This window comes from Ahaetulla prasina, chromosome 4 (assembly GCF_028640845.1).
Source record: "Ahaetulla prasina isolate Xishuangbanna chromosome 4, ASM2864084v1, whole genome shotgun sequence".
In the NCBI taxonomy this organism is placed as follows: Eukaryota; Metazoa; Chordata; class Lepidosauria; order Squamata; family Colubridae; genus Ahaetulla; species Ahaetulla prasina.
The window spans coordinates 56,409,207-56,428,349 of record NC_080542.1 but is presented as its reverse complement, the minus strand read 5'-3'; the positions used below and the strand labels follow the sequence as shown (position 1 = coordinate 56,428,349).

Genomic DNA, 19,143 nt, shown 5'->3' with positions numbered 1-19,143 from the left:
ATTTGAATAAAAATGCAGTCTTACTCACCAAGCCAGATACAGCTGCTGTAGAAGTTGCAATAGCAGGGATAATTTTTCCAGCTATACGTTTTGTTTTCAATCTATCTGCAGGTTCAATGTTATACATTTTGGCACGCAAATTGGAAGCTGCTGTAATAAAGTCTATGTGGCCATTACTGTCATCATCCTTTTCAAAGTTAAGTTCCTTCATCTGTAAATCACCTAATCAGAAACCAAATTTCTTTATTAATTCATAATTATTTTAAATATTTATTTTAATTTTCCTTAAGGAAAATTTTGTTTATACTAATATATTTAAAAAGCCATAAAATGGGAAATTATTAGAAATATTAATCAGCTGCAGAAACCTCCTTCTGGAATAAGGAGACAATTTAATAAATTGAAGGTATCTTTCCACAAAAAGGAATAGATTGGAATTAACCATATTTTAAAAACAGGGTACTTATAGAAAGAAGAACTCTATAAACAAAATTGCAGGATCGGCCACATCAAGAGGTGACATATCTATTTTTCTATACAGAGCCACTTTTTCATTAATGTAGAATAGTTATAAACTTAGCATTTTGAAGTCTTAAAAAACCAAAAATACACATTTAGCAGAACATAATATAGTCATAAAAATTTAGCTTGCTTAACTGTTGAAAAACAGCTTTCAAACAGTTTGAAAGAGTATTCTGTTTTGATTTTCTTATAGAGTGCATCATTCATATTTCATGATTGCGACAACCGTATGTCATAGTATGTGCTGGTAAATGTTTAAGAACCAATTTCGTCAGCTCCATTGGTGCCATCACACCAAGCCATTAGCCACAGTATGACTTACTAGCATGCTAGTCATTGTACCTGAGCTCAACCCTCTACCAGCTGGCAAAATTCCTAGTTTTATAAATCAGCTTTTGTGAGCAGGGGTGGGATTCAAAAATTTTAGCAACCAGTTCTCTGCCCAATTGCTGGATGGGTGTGGCCATAGTGGGCATGGCCTACTCAGACTCCATGGAGAGTCCTGGGAGGAGCGGGGCAAGCCAATCCTTGCAACTATTGGTTTGGCGAACCAGAAGTAAAATTAGCATCCGGTTCGCTGAATCCCACCCCTCCTTCTGAGCCAGTACGATCTGTCTCCAGCACATCACTGTCTGTGCTTCGTTCTTGAGGCAGCCATATTTGAACAAAAGCATATAATAAAGCATTATATATAGCAATAAGATTAATTGATCAATCAATAAAAGCAAATCTATTTGAAGTGCCTTACAAACCTTGAAAGAGCTTAACCAGACTACTAATCAATGCTGATTTTATGGAAAACAGAAGTCTTTCACCTGCCACAGTACTAATAATTAACTTTAAAGTACTAAAGGTGTGCTAGGTTTCTTAGTAAGAGTTTGCCCTCCAGAAAATTATTGAAAGAAGCCAAATTGTGTGCCATATCTGAAGTCAAATCCCGTCTGATCTGGCATTCAAATATCATATAAAATCCCTTTTTCTGAATATCTTTTGCTCTCTCTGTTCCTATCCATTGTGGCTCTTTCTTTTTTCTATATATTTATCAATTGCTTGATGTATCGATGTAAATTTTATACCGGGTTTCCTTGAAAATAAGACCCTATCTTATATTTTTTTGAACCCTGAAATAAGCGCTTGGCCTTATTGTCATGCGCTCAAAAGCCCGATTAGGCTTATTATCAGGGGATGTCTTATTTTGGGGGGAAACAGGGTATAACTGTTTTTAATATATACATATATTGAGTGGATCAATCTGATTAAAAGTCAGTTTTCTATATTCTAATAATTGATACTAACTTTTTGTAGCTTTGTTGGCCAAGATGGCACTTTCCAACTGAAGAAGAGCATTTCTTTCATCCTCACTGCTTACAGGAATAGGATCTGGTTTCCGTACTGCTTCATCTGTTTGTACAACCTATAAACATTAAAAATAAATAGTTCAACAAATGTTTTATTTAAATTAATTGAGAAAAAGTGCTTATTATAAAATATAAAAATAAAGCATTAGGAAAAAATACTATTTTTCATTGCAGTACAATTTAAAGTAACACATTTTGGGATTGACACCAAACACGCTTAGACTGGAAAGATTATGAAAGCAGCAGACTGGTAGATTATGCCTAAAACCCAAGTACCAACATTATGACTCAAGCTTTAGGGAAGACTCAGATATATGGTAATTCTCTACTTATGATCTTAATGGAGCCTGCAAATGGAGTGAGAGATCTACCTGCTAAAAAAGAGGGCAGACACCTCCCCTCCATATGGAGAACCAGTGTTTACCTAGCCTCTTGGAGAACAAAATACTGCTTGCCAAAGAGGCGGAGTCTCTCCTTCTGGCAGTAATTTTGCTCTCAGTGAAGCTGAATGAAGACGTCCCTCCATTAGGGATCTTTTTCATCAAATTACTATGAGAGCAAAATGCTGCTTGCCAGAGAGAACTTCAGGATTCAAGTTTCCTTTTTCTGTCAAAAACAGCCAGTTCCTCTCCCCACACATGAGCTTCCTAGTCTAGCACAGGATGGTGAGGGGAACCGGCTGTCTGTCCTAGAGAAAGAAGGCTCTGCTCTTCGGAATCAGAGCTGTCATTCTCTGGAACAGACAACTGACTCTCTTCCCTACTGTACATTAGTCCAGGGGCAGGTGTGTGGAGCAGCACCGGGCTGCAGCATGCGAAACCATACCCCTACCAATCCACGAAAAAACCTCTGGTTTGAAATCCATTTCATACTATCTTTCTAAAAGGTGGAAAAGCTTTTTTCAGCAAGTCTTTGAAAATGACAGGGTTGCTTGACAGAGGGATGCTGGCTGGAAAAGTCCATGACAAAATCAAAAAAGGGATTTTAGCCTAGGACGCTTTTTAGTTATTTTATTTATTAAACAAATTTATATAGCTGCCTAACTCATATATAGGTGACTCTAGGCAGTGGCTAAAATGCCTCTTGGCTTTGGTCATAGACATTTTAAATCAGCATCTTTGCTTAACAGTAGGGCTACTTGGAGGACGGATGCCATTTCTGCATCAGGGCAAAATCAATCCAGCAGGCAACCCTTTAGCTTTCAATAAGGCTGGCTGAAAATGTCTGTCCTAAAATGGGTTGTATGGAACCTTTATTCATCCAGCCCTCAAGAACCAGAAGAATTCCTGCAGCAGTGGATTGCTAGCTACTCTGGCGGTATCCTTACTGACTTTGAGGAAGCCAGCAGGGAAGATTGAAAATATTGATCAAATAATCGCAGAGAACTTGTCAATTTGTTTTAAGTGCAGATGGGTTGCCAGAAGCCCAGATCGCAATCATGTAACCACAGGGATACACCAACAGCCATTACTTTGAACCCCGGTCGTAAGTCCCTTTATTAAGCTGAACAGTTAAAAAGTTGAGAAGTGCCTGAACTGTGACTTTTATAAATGTGGAAAGTGGCACAACGTATGAACTTAAAAGAACATTTGAAAACAACATTATTATATCAATCAAGAAGGAATTATGCATTAACATTTTTGGCTAAAGAAATATAACCAGTTTATTTTAAATATATATACAAGTATGTATGTATTTAACTTATATGGCTGCCTAACTTAATAACTATGGGTGGCTCACAATAAGATTTGTCAGCAAGTTGCGGCCCTCACAGTATCGCCGCAGTCATGTGACCGTGATTTAGTTTCTGGCTAGTGACTCACACTTATAATGTTTGCAATGTCCATGGATATATGATTACCATTTACAACCTTCTCTGCAGGCTTCCTACAAGTAAAGTCAATGGGGAAGATAATAAGGAATGTTCTGAGTCATTCTGGTAAGTACCCTTAGCCTTTTTTGCATTCACATGCTACCACTCTGCCCATATCCCAGCCTTCCTGTGCTCATGCCACATCATTCATTCTCTGGCTTTCCTATATGCCCACTGTAATGTCTGGCCTGCACTCCCAGTATGCCATCCACCCCACCATCTTAGACTTGCACCCTGCTATCCACGCACTCATCCTTCTTCCATACTTAGAATGCTGTCTTGCATTCTAAGTTTTGGTGTCTACCACATTTCCCCCAAATTAAGGCCTGGTCGTATTTTCTTCTGGGCCCCAAAATAAGCACTAGGTCTTATTTTTGAAGGATGTCTTACCCACTTACCTTAGGACAATTGCAGCCAGGCCTCCCATGCACCAACACCTGTTGTGTCGCTACCAGACTTCTTCAGCCGCTTGCAGCCACTCACAGTCGGACGCTGTGTGGCTTGCCATGCTGATGCTGCCGCTCACGGCAGAAGGCTCTGTGACAGATTTCACCATTGTGAGCATGAATGGTGGCACCAGTGCAATGTGCCACACGGCCTCATGCCACAAGTAGCACCACCAGTGTGTCTGAGAGCAGCTGCAAGCAGTCAAAGAAGTCAGGCAGCAGTGCGATAGGTATACGAGTGGGGGAGGCCTGGCTGCAGCAATTCTAAGGTAAGCAGGTGCAGGGCACCTGGGGCAGCTTCACCCCCTACCCCTGCCCTAGCTTGATTTTTACGCATGCACCTCATTCCACCTCGTACAACCAGATGGTGGGAGAGTGGGGGGGGGTGAGTGTCTAAACTGGGGCTTATTTTGGGGATGCGGCTTATATTAGGCACATGTAAAAATCTAGATACGTCTTATTTTGGGATAGGTCTTATTTTCAGGGAAACATGGTATCTATCTGTCTATCTCCATCCATCCATCCACTATCCTAGGCAATAATCACAAAAAAAGACAAAAAGAAGATACACATTATTCAACAGCTGAACTTACTTTGTTAGAAGGTCGAAACTCCTGAATCTTTAACCCAGAAATTATCTTGAAAATAGTGTCTTGTGATACATCCTATATTTTGTTAAAAAAAATCCCAATAATTATTAACTGCATGAAACAGGCACTCTTCAAAGTTATTTCACTTCTCACTCCACTCCAAAACAAGGAAATCATATAGCAAAATAATTTATAAATACATTTGCAATGTATTTGTTAGAGCAGATTTCATGAGTCTGTGTTTATCAAAATATCACTGACAGTGTTTCCTAGACAATATTTCTTTCACACGTATAAAATTATATGATTTAAATTGCAAAGTTGCTTATTGCCTTTTGTTAACAGGTATTTTAATATTACAGAATGGAAATAAACTCAATGTGTTTGTGTGTGTGTATGTGTGTGTATGTGTGTGTGAAAAATTAGAATATAATTGATAAGAATAAATATATTGCAAGAAAAAAAAACCTGGAAAGCAGAGTATCAGGAAGCATAATTCAGATAAAATGAAGAGGGAGAATATTCAACTCAGATTTATGTAAAATATCTGTTATGAGAATTCTTACTCCTTTAAATCCAGCCAAACACTGAGTTTAAAAGGTTTCCCCCCCATTTCCTGACTTTTAAAATTATTCTGAAAAACTAACAAAAACAGACTACAGGTAGTCCTAGAGGTATGACCCTAATAGAGACTGTCCATTAGGGTTGAAGACTGGGACAATGTTAAATGAGCTGCCTCAAGTAACGACCAGCTCTCCCTGCTCTTCCCAGTGCATTTCCTGAGGCCTAGTGGGGAGATCCTGGGAGGCCTAGCAGGCACAAGCCTGCCTGCTTCAGGCTTCTCTAGGCCTTCTCCACCATGCAAGCAGGCCTGCAGCACATATAACTGTCTTGCCAGGGAAAAACAATGGGGAAGAAAAATACTGGGTGCTCCTGTCTTTCCTAATTCTGTCCTTGCCCTTCCTCCTACCAAGATGCCCTGTGTTTTGGGACAAAAATGTGTAAGTTACCTATCCTTTCAGAGCTTTCTGTTCCAATCAGCTGGCCAGCAGAAGATTGCAAAGCTCTTCTGCCTCTTGCCTGGTTTTGGGAAGCCAGCCCTTGCAATAAAAGGCAGCTTCAGGAATAGCTTCCTAAAAATTTTCCCTTGTTTAATCCCATTCTTCCCTCAGAAAACCACGTTTCAATAATAAAAAAAGCTGGGAGACGATTCCCCCAAAATTAGGTGCTAAAACTAAATTCCCTCTCTGCTTTCCAATCTCTATCCTTTTTTAAATATTTTACCTCCAAGCTGAAGAGTAGAGGAATAAAGGAAGCAAAGATATAAAACATTTCTGCAACTTTTTCCCTTGAATATAATCTCCAAAAATTATTCAACAAAATGTAGGCTGCTGGGTGTTTGCAAGCTTCAAGTCTGCATCTGCCTGTCAGAGGAAGGCAGCCTATAGTCCAGTCATTCAGTCTTAGTTGGGCTCTAAGAACAGTCAGATGGACAGCTAAAGCTTCAACGACATCCTCCATTTTGTGGCACAAGTCTCTAGTCAAGTAATTTTGGAGATGATTTTTTTCTTCCAGTTCTAGAGAAAAAGCTGAAGAAAGATTTTCTCTCCTTGTTGCTTGATTCCTCTACTCTTCAGCATGGAATCAAGGTAAGTTTTTAAAAGGAATAGAGATTGGAGAAGAGAGGGAGTTTAATTTTAGCAACTAATAGGTGTAATGGGGAGAGCAATAAGTCTGCCTTCCCAGATGATGATGATGATGATGATGATGATGATGATGATGATCATCATCATCATCATCATCATCATCATTGAAATGTGGCTTTCTGGGGAAAAAGAGGGCTAAATAAGGGAAAGGTTTTGGGAAGTTTATCTTGAAATTGCTTTTTATGCAAGGTCTGGCTTTCCAAAGGCAGGAGATATTCACAGCTTCCTGCTGGCCAGTTTACTGGGGTCAGCTGATTGGCACAGAAAGCTTTGAAAACAGCTGTCATTTTAGCAAGGAATTATCAGAGCCCCCAAAATGACAACTGCTTCCAGGAGGCATGGGGAGCCTTGGGGAGATGCCCCAGAATTGCAAGTCTGACAGGATGGGGGGAGGAAGAGAAGTGGGAAGCACTGCAGCATGCCAGTGGTCTGTCAAAAGGGTGAATGATCACAGTGCCACTGGAGCTGTTGTAACTTTGAAATAGGGTCATATATAGTTTTGGGGTGTTGGTCGTAACTTTAAATTGTTGTTAAATGGCATGTTGTTTCTCAAGGACTACTTGTAGTGCAAATACAAGTAATGCATCAGCTATTTGAAGGTTTACCTTTTCTGTAAAAGAGATACAATAAATTGTTGCAAACAGTTTTGCTGTACTCAGTATGAAACTGTAGTGCCTAAAGGAAAAGAAGAGATTGTATTAAATAAAAACAAAAAGCTTCTCCAATCAAATTTACAGCAAACTACATTTAACTAAACCTCAAGTCAAATCAGATTCCTTTGTAGAAAATAATTGATGCTCCTAAACATAGCAGAATGTTCTGAGAGAATGTTCAGAATCAACTGAGACCTCCCTAAAGACAAGGCAGCCCTTCAAACGTCTGCAGAAAGTCACAATGTATATCTAGAAATATAATTTGTGGGACTTATTTTTGAATCATAGGTATTATTTCACACACAAAGGTCTCCAATTATAATGTTCTGGAGAAAGGATGTTGAATACTTAGAGGCAATGTTTTTCTAACATTTGTAAACAACAAGAAATTTATCTTTGGTATAAATTTTCTTTATTTGTTATCCCTCCTTGTTATCCTTCCAACCAGCCCTCCAATCTTTGTCTTTGCTTCTCCCTTTCAGTCCATTAATTTATATTTAGAAACTTGAAATGATTATAAAGTACTATTATGCCAAAGCAAGTATTCAGGATGCTACGCCACCTCTATTAAATAAAGCAAAAATAAGGATTATCATCCCAAAGTTAATTGTTACTGGCTGTAGAAAACCAAATAAATGATTTGGAATTTCCATATCTTGATAGGATTTGGAAACAAAAGGTGCACTTTTTCCAATGGTCATATGACAAAATACAGAGCAAGTCCTTGAAGCAATGAGATGTTTGGAGAGTTGGAAGTATCAGGAAACAGTATCTTGGATCTAGAATTTAAATCGTCATTTTGACACAAACGCAAACCAAATTTAGACATAAATTTTCATTGAAATATTTCTAAAATTAACACTTTCATGTGATTGGCATATGTAAAAATATATGTTCTAAAAGTTACTGAATGATGCATTCAGAGATGACACCAAACAAGTATAGCCCAAAAAAAAAAAAAAAGGCAATTCACTAACACATGTGTAAATCAGAAGGCTTTATTACAGGACTTAGAGCTTATCCTCAAAGTCATAAAAAATCTTCTAATACCATATTTGTATACAAATGCCAATATAAAACTAGTTCTATAAGTCCATAGATAAGCATTTTTGTCAATTACAATAACAATATATAAAAAGGAGAAATGTACTCACAAAGAGTCATTAAAATCAAACTGAATGGGAAAAGGTGGCCTTTTTGGTGATTGCCAAAACAAACCTGTCAATTCAAAGAAAAACAAATTAATTGCTAAAAAACAGAAAAATTAAATTTGATAGAATATAAAATTCTGCACTTACTGCCATCTTTTAATCGTGTATCAATAGGAAATGAATGCAGTAACTGAAGAGCCTAAGTAAAAAAATAAATAGCATAGTTCAATGAGCACATATAAATGTTTTTCATTAAAGAAAACATAGTACATGAAAACTATTCTAAAGTTTATCAGAAAAGAAACTGCAATAAAATTCACAATACAGGATTTCTATTGTAAAATTCTTCCCTTGGAAAATTAGTATGAATTAATAGTAAATTACTATAAAGTAGGTTGTGCAACTTTAGGCTTCTCTTCAACTGCTCTTTGAAGAGCAATTTATCTTGTGTCACATATAAAATATTTAATATTGTTATTATCATGAATATAAATAACAAACTTCCTTTAATTTTTGAAGTCTTGTGGAGCTGCATTACTAGATATCCAGGACTGGATGCACCCCATAGACTCCAGGTTGGACACACTGCTCGTAAGGGATTGATAGTAATTATATCATTTACTATAAAATAATTTATTTCTTGTGGAATCTTCACAATAACTCTGGGATACTGCATATATTAATCATAAATTAATTTCCATGTTTTCCCAAAAATAAGACCTTATATTTTTTGGGCTCCAAAATAAGAATTAGGGCTTATTTTGGGGCAACACAATATCACGGTGATCAGAGTTCTTTTTGCAGTGGCACTGGCAGCAGATGGAGGCAGAGACATGGGGGGAGAGGGGAAGAGAGGCAGGCAATCACGTGCCACGCAGGCTGCAGCCAAGCCAAATGATGTGAAGATGAGCCCCAACTGCCCACTATGTGCCATCTCTCAGCTGGCCTGAGGACCACACAGCATGTCCGAATCGCTTGCCTTCCCCCACATCTCTGCCTCCATCTGCTGTCAGTGCCGCTGCATGAAAACGAGCCTTCCACGGCAGGCCAGCCACTCCAGCCCACAACTCAGCTTTCCTGCCCAGCGCAGCCAATTTGTGTGCCTCCCCCTGGCTCTACCTCTGCCTGCTACTTAGCAGGTAATCAACTCACCTGCTCTGCAGCTGCTGCTGGATACCATTGGCTCCCACACCTTGTATCTCCAGTGCTGGCTACGCCCACCCACACTGATGACAACCTTAACTGGGGCTTATTTTTGGGATAGAGCTTATATTAGCAGCACGCTACAAAATCAATCTAAAATATATAGTTTAAATGAAAATAACAGTGCTTTTGAAAAATTTCAGCAGACCTTTGTAAGACAACGTACTTTGGCAAATGTTATAGTTATAGCCATCCTATATCTTCTATATCTAGAATCTTCCAGATTGGTGATTTATAGATAGTCCTTGACTTATGATCATAACTGAGCCCAATTACGCATAATTGCTAAGCAAGCATAATTGCTAAGCAAGTGGTTGTTAAATGAATCTAGCTTTCCTATTTACTTTGTTTGTCAGAAGGTCATAAAAGGTAATCAAATGTCCCCAGGGTACTGCAAGCATCATATATACATGCCAGCTGCTAAGTGTCCAAATTTTCATTACATGACCATCAGGATGATGCAATGGTCTTCAGTTTTAAAACTGGTCATAAAATACTTTTTTCACCATTGTTGTAAATTTGATGGTCATTAAACGAATGGTTTAAGTCAAGGACTACCTGGATTAAGCTCAAGAAACTTGTATAGGTCTTGAAAACCCTATCCAGATTCCATAATAGATGTCTGAAAATAGTTGGAAAATTTAAGAAAAAAAGTCTTTAAGAAATGTTTCCAATGACATTTCTAACTGTAAAGAAATTTCAATCTGGGGCTACACTGGAAGTGTTTCAGAAACTTCCACTAGTATAGAATGCAATGGCACGGACAATTCTGGAAGCTCCTAGGGTAGCAAATATAACAATGTTGTTGTACAAGCTGCATTGGCTGCAGTTTGCTTTTGAATTGCCAATTCAAGTTATTGCTTATTATTTTTAAAGCCCTTTATGACATTGGTCCAGGGTATCAGGAGTCATCTTGCTCAATGGAATAGAAACACCCATTTGGTCTACGAGGTGGGACTGTCATGAATCCCATTTGTCAAGGAATTTTAGTTGGCAGGGTCAAGAAGAAGAGCTTCCCACTTTGGCCTTTGGCCTACCCTTCGGAACAATTTAATATTGGAAATGAGATCTGCCCCCAACCTTTTGGCCTTCCTGGAGGGCCTTAGAACCTGGGATCAGCACCTCCACTTTATCATAAGAGGTGATTGATGGAGTAAGAAAAAAGACTTCTCCCTAATGCCATCTATCCACCTGGTTTTTAGCCCCTAGTTAAATTTCATTTATTTTCACTGTATATTTTTATCTCTTTGTAAGCTGCATATAATTGCTGCAACAGTAAGATGAGTAGCATATAAATGTAATAAATAAATAAGGTAATACAAATATAGAAATATATATAAATACATAAAATAAAAAAGGTTATTTATTTATTTTCACATTTTTGAACTGCCCATCTGTCTCAAAGAGGGACTCTGGGGTGTTTACAATAAAAATTAAAATATAAAAACAGTACATGAAAATTTGATTTTTAGAATTAAAACTTTAGGAGGAGGCAAGGATGACTCTTCAATTTCCAATAATCTCTATTCCTTAGCATAGAAGTTACAACTACTCTGTTGCTAACCTGATCACTTTTTGATCCAAACTTCAATTCACTAGCCCGAATCACTCAAATTTAACAAGCCTATGAGCAAAGTGTCAGGACTATTGAAAAGCAATAATTGAATCAAATTAATACTTAATCAGGCTAGATGTGGACTAGAAATATTGTTTGAGTTGATAGTCTAAAACAAAAATTTGAACTAAAGAATTTATATTTGGCTTCTTCCTGTATTAAATTAGATTTGATCTAATTTCAGTTATTTCAAAAGCTAACACTATCTTTAACTGGTTTTACAACACATTAGTAAAATCAATACATATTATCTTATAATCCCCTGCTAAAGTTTACAAAGAGGAAAGTGTAAAGTTCATCTGTTAACTAACAATTATTTCAGTTAAAAAATCAGCCCTTTTTTAATTGGTAGCTGGCTATCCAGGATCCCATTCATGGATCACAGCTTTATCATGGCAAAGGGGCTTGCATAACTCAAAAAAGCAATAGTGGAGGACATAGTGGATAGTTCTGACAAAACATGGTTTACTGGAGAAGAAAATGGCAACCCATTCCACTTATACTTGCCAAGAAAGGTGTGGACAGTATCAAAAGCTAAATGATAAAACATCAGAAGAGGAGCCCCTCAGGTCAGAAGATGCCCGATATGTCACTGGGGAAGAGCAGAGGGCAATTACAAGTAGCGCCAGAAGAAATGAAGTGGCTGAATCAAAGCTGAAAGGATGCTGTTTTCCAACAACCCAGAAGGTGACTCTACACATGGACATCACCAGATGATCAATCAGATTGATTATATAATTTGCAGCCAAAGATGGAGAAACTCTATACAACTCTGTATCCACAAAAATAAGCCCTGGAATTGACTATGGCTCAAGTCATTAACTTCTTATTTAGGCTTAAATTGAAGAAAGTGGGGATGAATATAGTGGAGCAGATGAATACAATTAAAGGATGGATGGAGGTTCGTAACATTAAATAGGAGGCAGCAATTAAAACCATCTCAAAGAAAAAGAAATGCAAGAAAGCAAAATGGTTATCTGATGAGGCCCTAAGTAAATGAAAGGCAAAGGAGAAATTTCCCAACTGAATGCAGATTTGCAGAGAATAGCAAGGAGAGATAAAATCTTCCTAAATGAGCAATGCAAAGAAATAGAGGAAAATAATAGAATATAGATTGAAAATATAAAGGAACTTTTTGTGCAAAAATGGACACAATAAAGGACAAAAATGATAGAGACCTAGAAGCTGAAGAGATTAAGAGGTGGCTAGAATGTCCCTGATAACCACGATGGTGTGATCACTGACACCCAGCCAGACATCTTGGAGTGCGAAGTCACGTAGCCTTACAAAGCATTAGTAGCAACAAAGCTAGCGGAGGTGAGGGTATTCCAGTGGAGCTATTTAAAAACCTAAAAGATAATACTGTTAAAGTATTGCACTCAATATTGAGTGCAAATTCCAGAAAATTTGGAAAACTCAACAATGGCCACAGGATTGGAAAAGGTCCATTTACCAGCAAGGTCATGCTCAAATTCCTACAAGCTAGGCTTCAGCAATATGTGAACTGAGAACTATGAGAAGTACAAGCTGCGTTTAGAAAGGGTAGAAGAACTAAAGATCGAATTGCCAACATTTGCTGGATTATGGTAAAAGCAAGGGAGTGCCAAACTATCCCCATCTAATTTGCTCGTTAAGCTAAAGTCTTTGACTGTGTAGATTACAACAAATTGTAGAAATTTGTATGGAGATCAAGAAGCAACAGTTAGAACTGGATATGGAGACTTCCAGGGTGATGTCACAGTGATGCAGTACAGGAGAACGGGGCTCCGTTCTTTCTATCCAAATTTTCGCACAGAGAACTGAAGAATAAAGACAGTGGAGTAAAAACAGAGCAAACGGAAAAGAAACTGGAAGCAATGGAAGAAAAACTGATGGCAGCGAATAGACCTGAAGGAGGCAATAATATACCTAGAATTGGAAAAATCATTTTTTTATCTGCGATTTCAAAAAATAACAGAGAATCAAGAGGAAGATCTAGGGAATATCATGACAGAAATGCTGGCTGACACTGCAGATTAATCTGACATTGCAGATTAATAAACATGAAATACAAAACGGCATTGATGAAATCTACAGAGTCCATACCAATTATGTACAATGTCATAAATTACCTTGGGAAGTACACGTAAAGTTCACACAAACAAAGCAACCAATCTGGGATGAAATCTTTAGAAGAACATGAGATGTTCCATTGACTTATAAGGGGAGAAAAAGCAGGAAGAATTAGAGAACAAAAGCGGAAATACTACTTTCTCTCTTCACAACTTGTTAAGTATAAGATGTTTGGTGGCTTATCCCTGAGGGTATGCTGGTATCTTGGCAGGATAAAAAAATAAGAATAGATACACTGGACAAAGCCCAAGAGTTCTATGAGCACTACATAGCAAGAGATGAGGAACACGATAATGGAGAAGAGACAGATGGTAAAAGCCAGGAAGAGCAACAATTGGAAGAAAAGGAGTTGGACCAAGAAGCAGGAGAGGGTATGGAAAGAGAACATCAAGAAAGAGAGGGGGCGAGGACAAGGACACAATGGGAGATAAAACCAAGGAGAGGAACAAGATCTACCAAAAAACAATAATATGGAAGAAGAATTAAGTTAATATCAATCAATATAAATGGACTGAACTCTCCAGTTAAAAGAAAGCAAGTATTTTCCAAACTCCAAAAACAAAACATGGATATTACATATCTACAAAAAGTGCATATTAAAAAACAGCAAGGTGGCATCCTAGAATCTCCTAAAATAGAAAAACTTTATTCGGCTCTGGCACAGAAAAAGAAGAGGAGTGTAGTAGTATACATAAAAGAATGGCTAAAACCAAGACAGATTTACGCAGACAAAGAAGGGAGAACATTACTAACTGAAGAAACAATAAGGCAAAAATGAACACTATGGGCAGTTTTTTATGCACCAAACACTAATCAGAGGGAGTATTATCATAAATTGCATAAGAAAATAGTAGAATTAGAACTGGAGAATGTATGTTTATTAGGAGATTTCAATGAGGTAGTGGATCCCAAAAATGATTACAAAACTGGTAAAAAAAATAAGAACAGGAAAACATTACCGAATACTTCTTTGAAATGAGGCAAGAACTGAATTTAAAGGATATTTGGAGAGAACTAAATCCACAGATTTATACTTTCTTTTCCAATCTGCATAATTCATGGTCCAGGATAGATATGGTATGGATGGATTTGGAATTGGGTAAAAACATAGTGGAGGTAGAAATAACATCAAATACATGGGCGGACCATAATAATAATAAACCTCTAATAGTGAAATGAAAAGGAAGAACAAAAAAGAGGGAGATAGACCATGAATCAGAGGGTTTTAAAAAAAATGTTCAAGGGATAGAAAAAGAGCTAGATATTTTTTAAGAAAAATTTAAATGAACACACAACCCTACAAAATTTATAGGACACAACTAAAGCTTATATTAGGGGTTTAACAATAGCGTATGTGGCGAAGGAATAAAGAAAAAAACAACAACAACAAATAGAGCTACAGGGGAAACTTGAAGAATTGGAACTTAGGATGCAAGAATCCCCAAATGAGAAATTTAAAGGAGAAAAAAGAAATGATCAAGCACAAAATAAATTCAATCTCAAAAGAAGAAATGGCCCAAAAACTTAGATTGACGAGAAAGAATTTCTTCGAAGACACTAACAAACCAGGGAGATGGCTGGCCTATAAACTGAAAAAGGAAAAGGAAAAAAAATTAATACAACAATTACCGGATAAAGAGGGGAATATGCATTATCAGATGGAAGAGAAAAAGAGTATTGATAAATTATTTAAAATCACTATGACAGAGATGAAGGCAGTAATTCAAAAACAAAAAAATAAAAAAACCACAGGATCAGACTGAATTCCTGCAGAGTTTTTTATAAAGAAATATAAGAGCCATTGGAGATACTACTACTGGATGTATATAACGAAACATTAGAATAAGCGAAATTACCAAAATCATGGACAGAAGCACTTATAACGCTTATTCCAAAAGATAACACAGACAACAGCAAATCAAAAACTATAGGCCAATCTCGCTCTTAAATGCTGATTATAAAATATTGGTTACAATAATGGCCAAAAGAATCAAAAAAATATTAAATGAAATCATTCATTCTGACCAAAATGGGTTTCTACCCAACAGGCATCTAAGAAATAACACATGGATTATAATGAATACATTGGAATATTATGAGGCTCATCCAGAAAAGCAAGCAGCGCTGATATTCATAGATGCTGAAAAAGCCTTTGATAATCTAAATTGGAATTTTCTTATTAACCAATTGAATATTATAAATTTTGGGGGGAAATTTATGGGAATGATTAAGGCAATTTACTCCAACCAATTGGCAAAAATAATATTAAATGAGAAATAACAGAGGATTTTAGTATATTCAAAGGGATGAGACAGGGATGTCCCCTATCCCCCCTTCTATTTATTTTATCATTGGAAATATTATTGATACAAATTAGGCAAAAGCAAGAAATAAAAGGATTGAGAATTAAAAAGAAAGAATACAAAGTTCAAGCATTTGCAGATGATTTGGCCTTTATCATAGAAGATCCCCTAGAGACGGGAATCATATTACAGGAAACAGAAGAATTTGGCAGAGTAGCAGAGCTGAAAATAAATAAAGAAAAAACTAAAATATTAATTAAGAATCTTACTAACACGCAAAATGAGGAACTGGAAGAGAAATTGGGGATCCAAATTGCTAAGAAAGTGAAATACTTGGGAATTTGGTTAAGGGCGAAATCTTCTTCAATAAAAGAAGACAAATACAACAAATTACTACAACAAGTACAAAAAGATTTTGATAACTGGGCGAAATTATAAATATCATTAATTGGCAGAATTGCTACAATAAAAATGAATATATTATCTAAATTTTTGTATCTCTTCCAAATGGTACCAATAAAATTAGAGGATTTATTTTTCAAACAATTAAATAAAATAATAAAAAAATTATTTGGTTGGGAAGAAAAGCTCAAATAAAACTCAAACTTTTGCAAGATTCTAGAAATAAAGGGATTTTTGGCCTCCCTTACTGGGAACTTTATTATCTTTTTTATTTTTATTTTTTTTATTTATACACATTAAAACATAAAACAAACATACAACATTTATATATATCTCACTATTTCTTATCAGCTATTCAGAGCGGTCCTTTCTTACTATATATACATATTTTAATCCTATTTTATTTTGGGAACTTTATTATCATGTGGCAGCCATGACATAGCTTAAAGATTGGATTCAATTGAACAATAAAAGGGTGTTAACATTAGAGGGCCACAATTGGCTGGCACGAATTTCTCTGAAAGGGGAAAAACAAAGCCCATGCGTATTTCCAGAGACACTTAGTGAGAGATGCCTTGAGAAGTATTTGGGGTAAAAATTAGGAAAAATCATTACATGAAAATTCCAATTTGGTTATCAACAATGAAGGCGATGATTTAAATAAGGTGGTGAGGTAAACAGAATTATCGGATGAACAAGGAGAATTAAAATCTGAGCAGGAACTAAGGAATCAAGGAATAAATATTGATTGGTGGCCCTATCTCCAAATCAGGACAAGATATAAAAAAGATTTAGAACAGTATGGCATCTATGAAAAACGATTGTAATTGGATAAAATATTGCTAGGGACAGGGGAAAAAATGATTACCAAAGAATATAACCTCTTCCTAAGATTCAAAATGGAAGAAGAAACTGTGAAAGAGACGATGATAAGCTGGGCTAGAAATTTTGGATATAGTATTGAATTAGAATATTGGGACAAATTACGGTAGAAAAAAATATAAGCTAACGATGTCAGCAGCCTATAAGGAAAACCTCTACAAGATGTTTTATCATTGTTATTACCCCCAGCGAGATTGGCCAAAATGTTTCCAAACCGTTCCTCCGAATGTTGGAGTTGTAGCTATAAACAAGGAACTTTCTACCACATGTGGTGGACCTGTCCCAAAGCCGGAAAATATTGGTATAAAATAAGGGAATGGTTAGAAGAAATTACTGAACGAAAGTTCGAACTGAAGCCAGAACTATATTTATTGGGCACTATAGATGGGAAAATGGCTAAAAAAATTTCAATATAGAATATTACATACACTAACTGAAACCAAAATAGTTTTTGTTCAAAATTGGAAACAGATTAATATTCCTTCAGAGGCAATGATAGTAAGAAAAGCATATGAGTGTGCAGAGATTGATAGGTTGACTATGGAATTGAAAGAAAGAGGGATCGAAGTACCACCAAGTTTGGAGCAGATGGTCTATATAGCTAGAGAATATGAGTAAAATTATTGTATAAGAACTATATAATATTGATGATAATATGACTGCATCGTAGTTATGTGTAAATATTATTATAATTCACATGACCGTATAATATAGGATAGTGACCCATTGAAATAGAAATAGAACTTATGTAAATATGAATGTTATGGATGATATAGATACCGATATAGAAATGCTGTAATGAGTGGAAATTTGTGTTTTGTTAATGTTAATGTTAATATAATAACCTCAGATATGCAGATTGTATCACTCCAGTGGCAGAAAATAAAGAGAAACTAAAGTGTCTCTTGTTAAGAATGAAAGAGGAGAACATTAAAAAAATTAAGATCATGGCATCTGATTTCATCATTTCCTAGAAAATAGAAGGGGAAGAAATGAAGCAGTGACAGATTTTATTTTCTTGGGCTCCAAGATCACTGCAAATGGTGACTTCAGCCATGAAATTAAAAGACACTTGATCCTTGGGAGAAAAGCTATGGCAAATCTAGACAGCATATTAAAAAGTGGAGACATCACTTTGACAACAAATGCCAGTATAGTCATCACCAGCAGTCCCCAATCTTTTTTGGCAGCAGAAACTGGTTTAATGGAAGACAATTTTTCCACTGACTGGGAGGGGGAGGAGAGTAGTGTGAAACCTAGATCCTGTATATGCACAGTTTCACTTGCCTGCCACTCATTTCCAGCTTTGCAGCCCAATTCCTAATAGGCCACAGACTAGTACGAGTTGCAGTATGGGGGTTGGGAACTCCTGGTCTACATTATAGTTTTCCCAGTAGTAATGTATGGCTCTGAGAGTTGGACTACAAGGAAAGCTGAGAACCAAAGAATTGATGCTCTCAAATTGTGGTGTTGGAGAAGATCTTGTGGGTCTCCTGAACTGCAACAAAATCAAATCAGTCAATCCTAAAGAAATCAACCCTGACTGTTCTTTGACAGGACAGTAAGAGCACACCTGGAATACTGCAACCAATTTTGGTCACCATACTACAAAAAAGATGTTGAGACTTTGGAAAAAGTTCAGAGAAGAGCAATTAAGATGATCAAAGGCCTGGAGGCTAAACCATATGAAGAACAGCTTCAGATTTTGGGTCTGGCTAGTCTAAAGAAAAGAAGAATTAGGGATGACATGATAGCATTTCAATATTTGAGGGGTTACCACAAAGAAGAGAGGGTCAAATTATTCTCCAAATGCAAGAGGGCAGGACAAGAAATAATAGTTGGAAACTGATCAAAGAGAGTAGCAACCTGGAATTAAGGAGAAACTTCCTTAGAATTCTTGATGAAGGTATCTTTTCTTTTATGTACACTGAAAGCATATGCACCAAGACAAATTCTTTGTGTGTCCAATCACACTTGACCAATAAAGAATTCTATTCTATTCTATTCTATTCTATTCTATTCTATTCTATTCTATTCTATTCTATTCTATAACAGTAAGGACAATTAACCAGTGGAACAGCTTGCCTTCAGAAACCGTGGGTGCTCCATCACTGAAGGTTTTTAAAAAGAGACTGGACAGTCACTTGTCTGAGATTGTATAGGTTCTCTTGCTTGAGCAGGAGGCTGGACTAGAAGATCTCCAAGGTCCCTTCCAGCTCTATTCTATTCTAACAGAAACTGAAGCTGAAGCTTAGATACGTTGGTCTCCTTCTCCACAGTCACATGATGAAATTTTAGGCACTCAGAAACTGGTTCATATTTGTGGC

The 19,143-nt window shown here is 36.7% G+C and overlaps 1 protein-coding gene across 7 annotated transcripts in view; it reads right to left on the bottom strand.

The window, feature by feature from the left end:
• Positions 1 to 19,143, bottom strand: part of UBA6 (ubiquitin like modifier activating enzyme 6) — a 95,007-nt gene that overhangs the window by 8,608 nt on the left and 67,256 nt on the right. For all 7 annotated transcript variants that reach the window (XM_058181208.1, XM_058181207.1, XM_058181209.1 and 4 more), the window contains 6 exons: positions 8,447 to 8,498; positions 8,303 to 8,366; positions 7,101 to 7,170; positions 4,793 to 4,864; positions 1,819 to 1,936; positions 29 to 222 (listed from right to left, as the gene is read on the bottom strand). In XM_058181208.1, the coding sequence (XP_058037191.1) occupies positions 29 to 222; positions 1,819 to 1,936; positions 4,793 to 4,864; positions 7,101 to 7,170; positions 8,303 to 8,366; positions 8,447 to 8,498 (570 nt within the window). The remainder of the gene's footprint in view (positions 1 to 28; positions 223 to 1,818; positions 1,937 to 4,792; positions 4,865 to 7,100; positions 7,171 to 8,302; positions 8,367 to 8,446; positions 8,499 to 19,143) is intronic.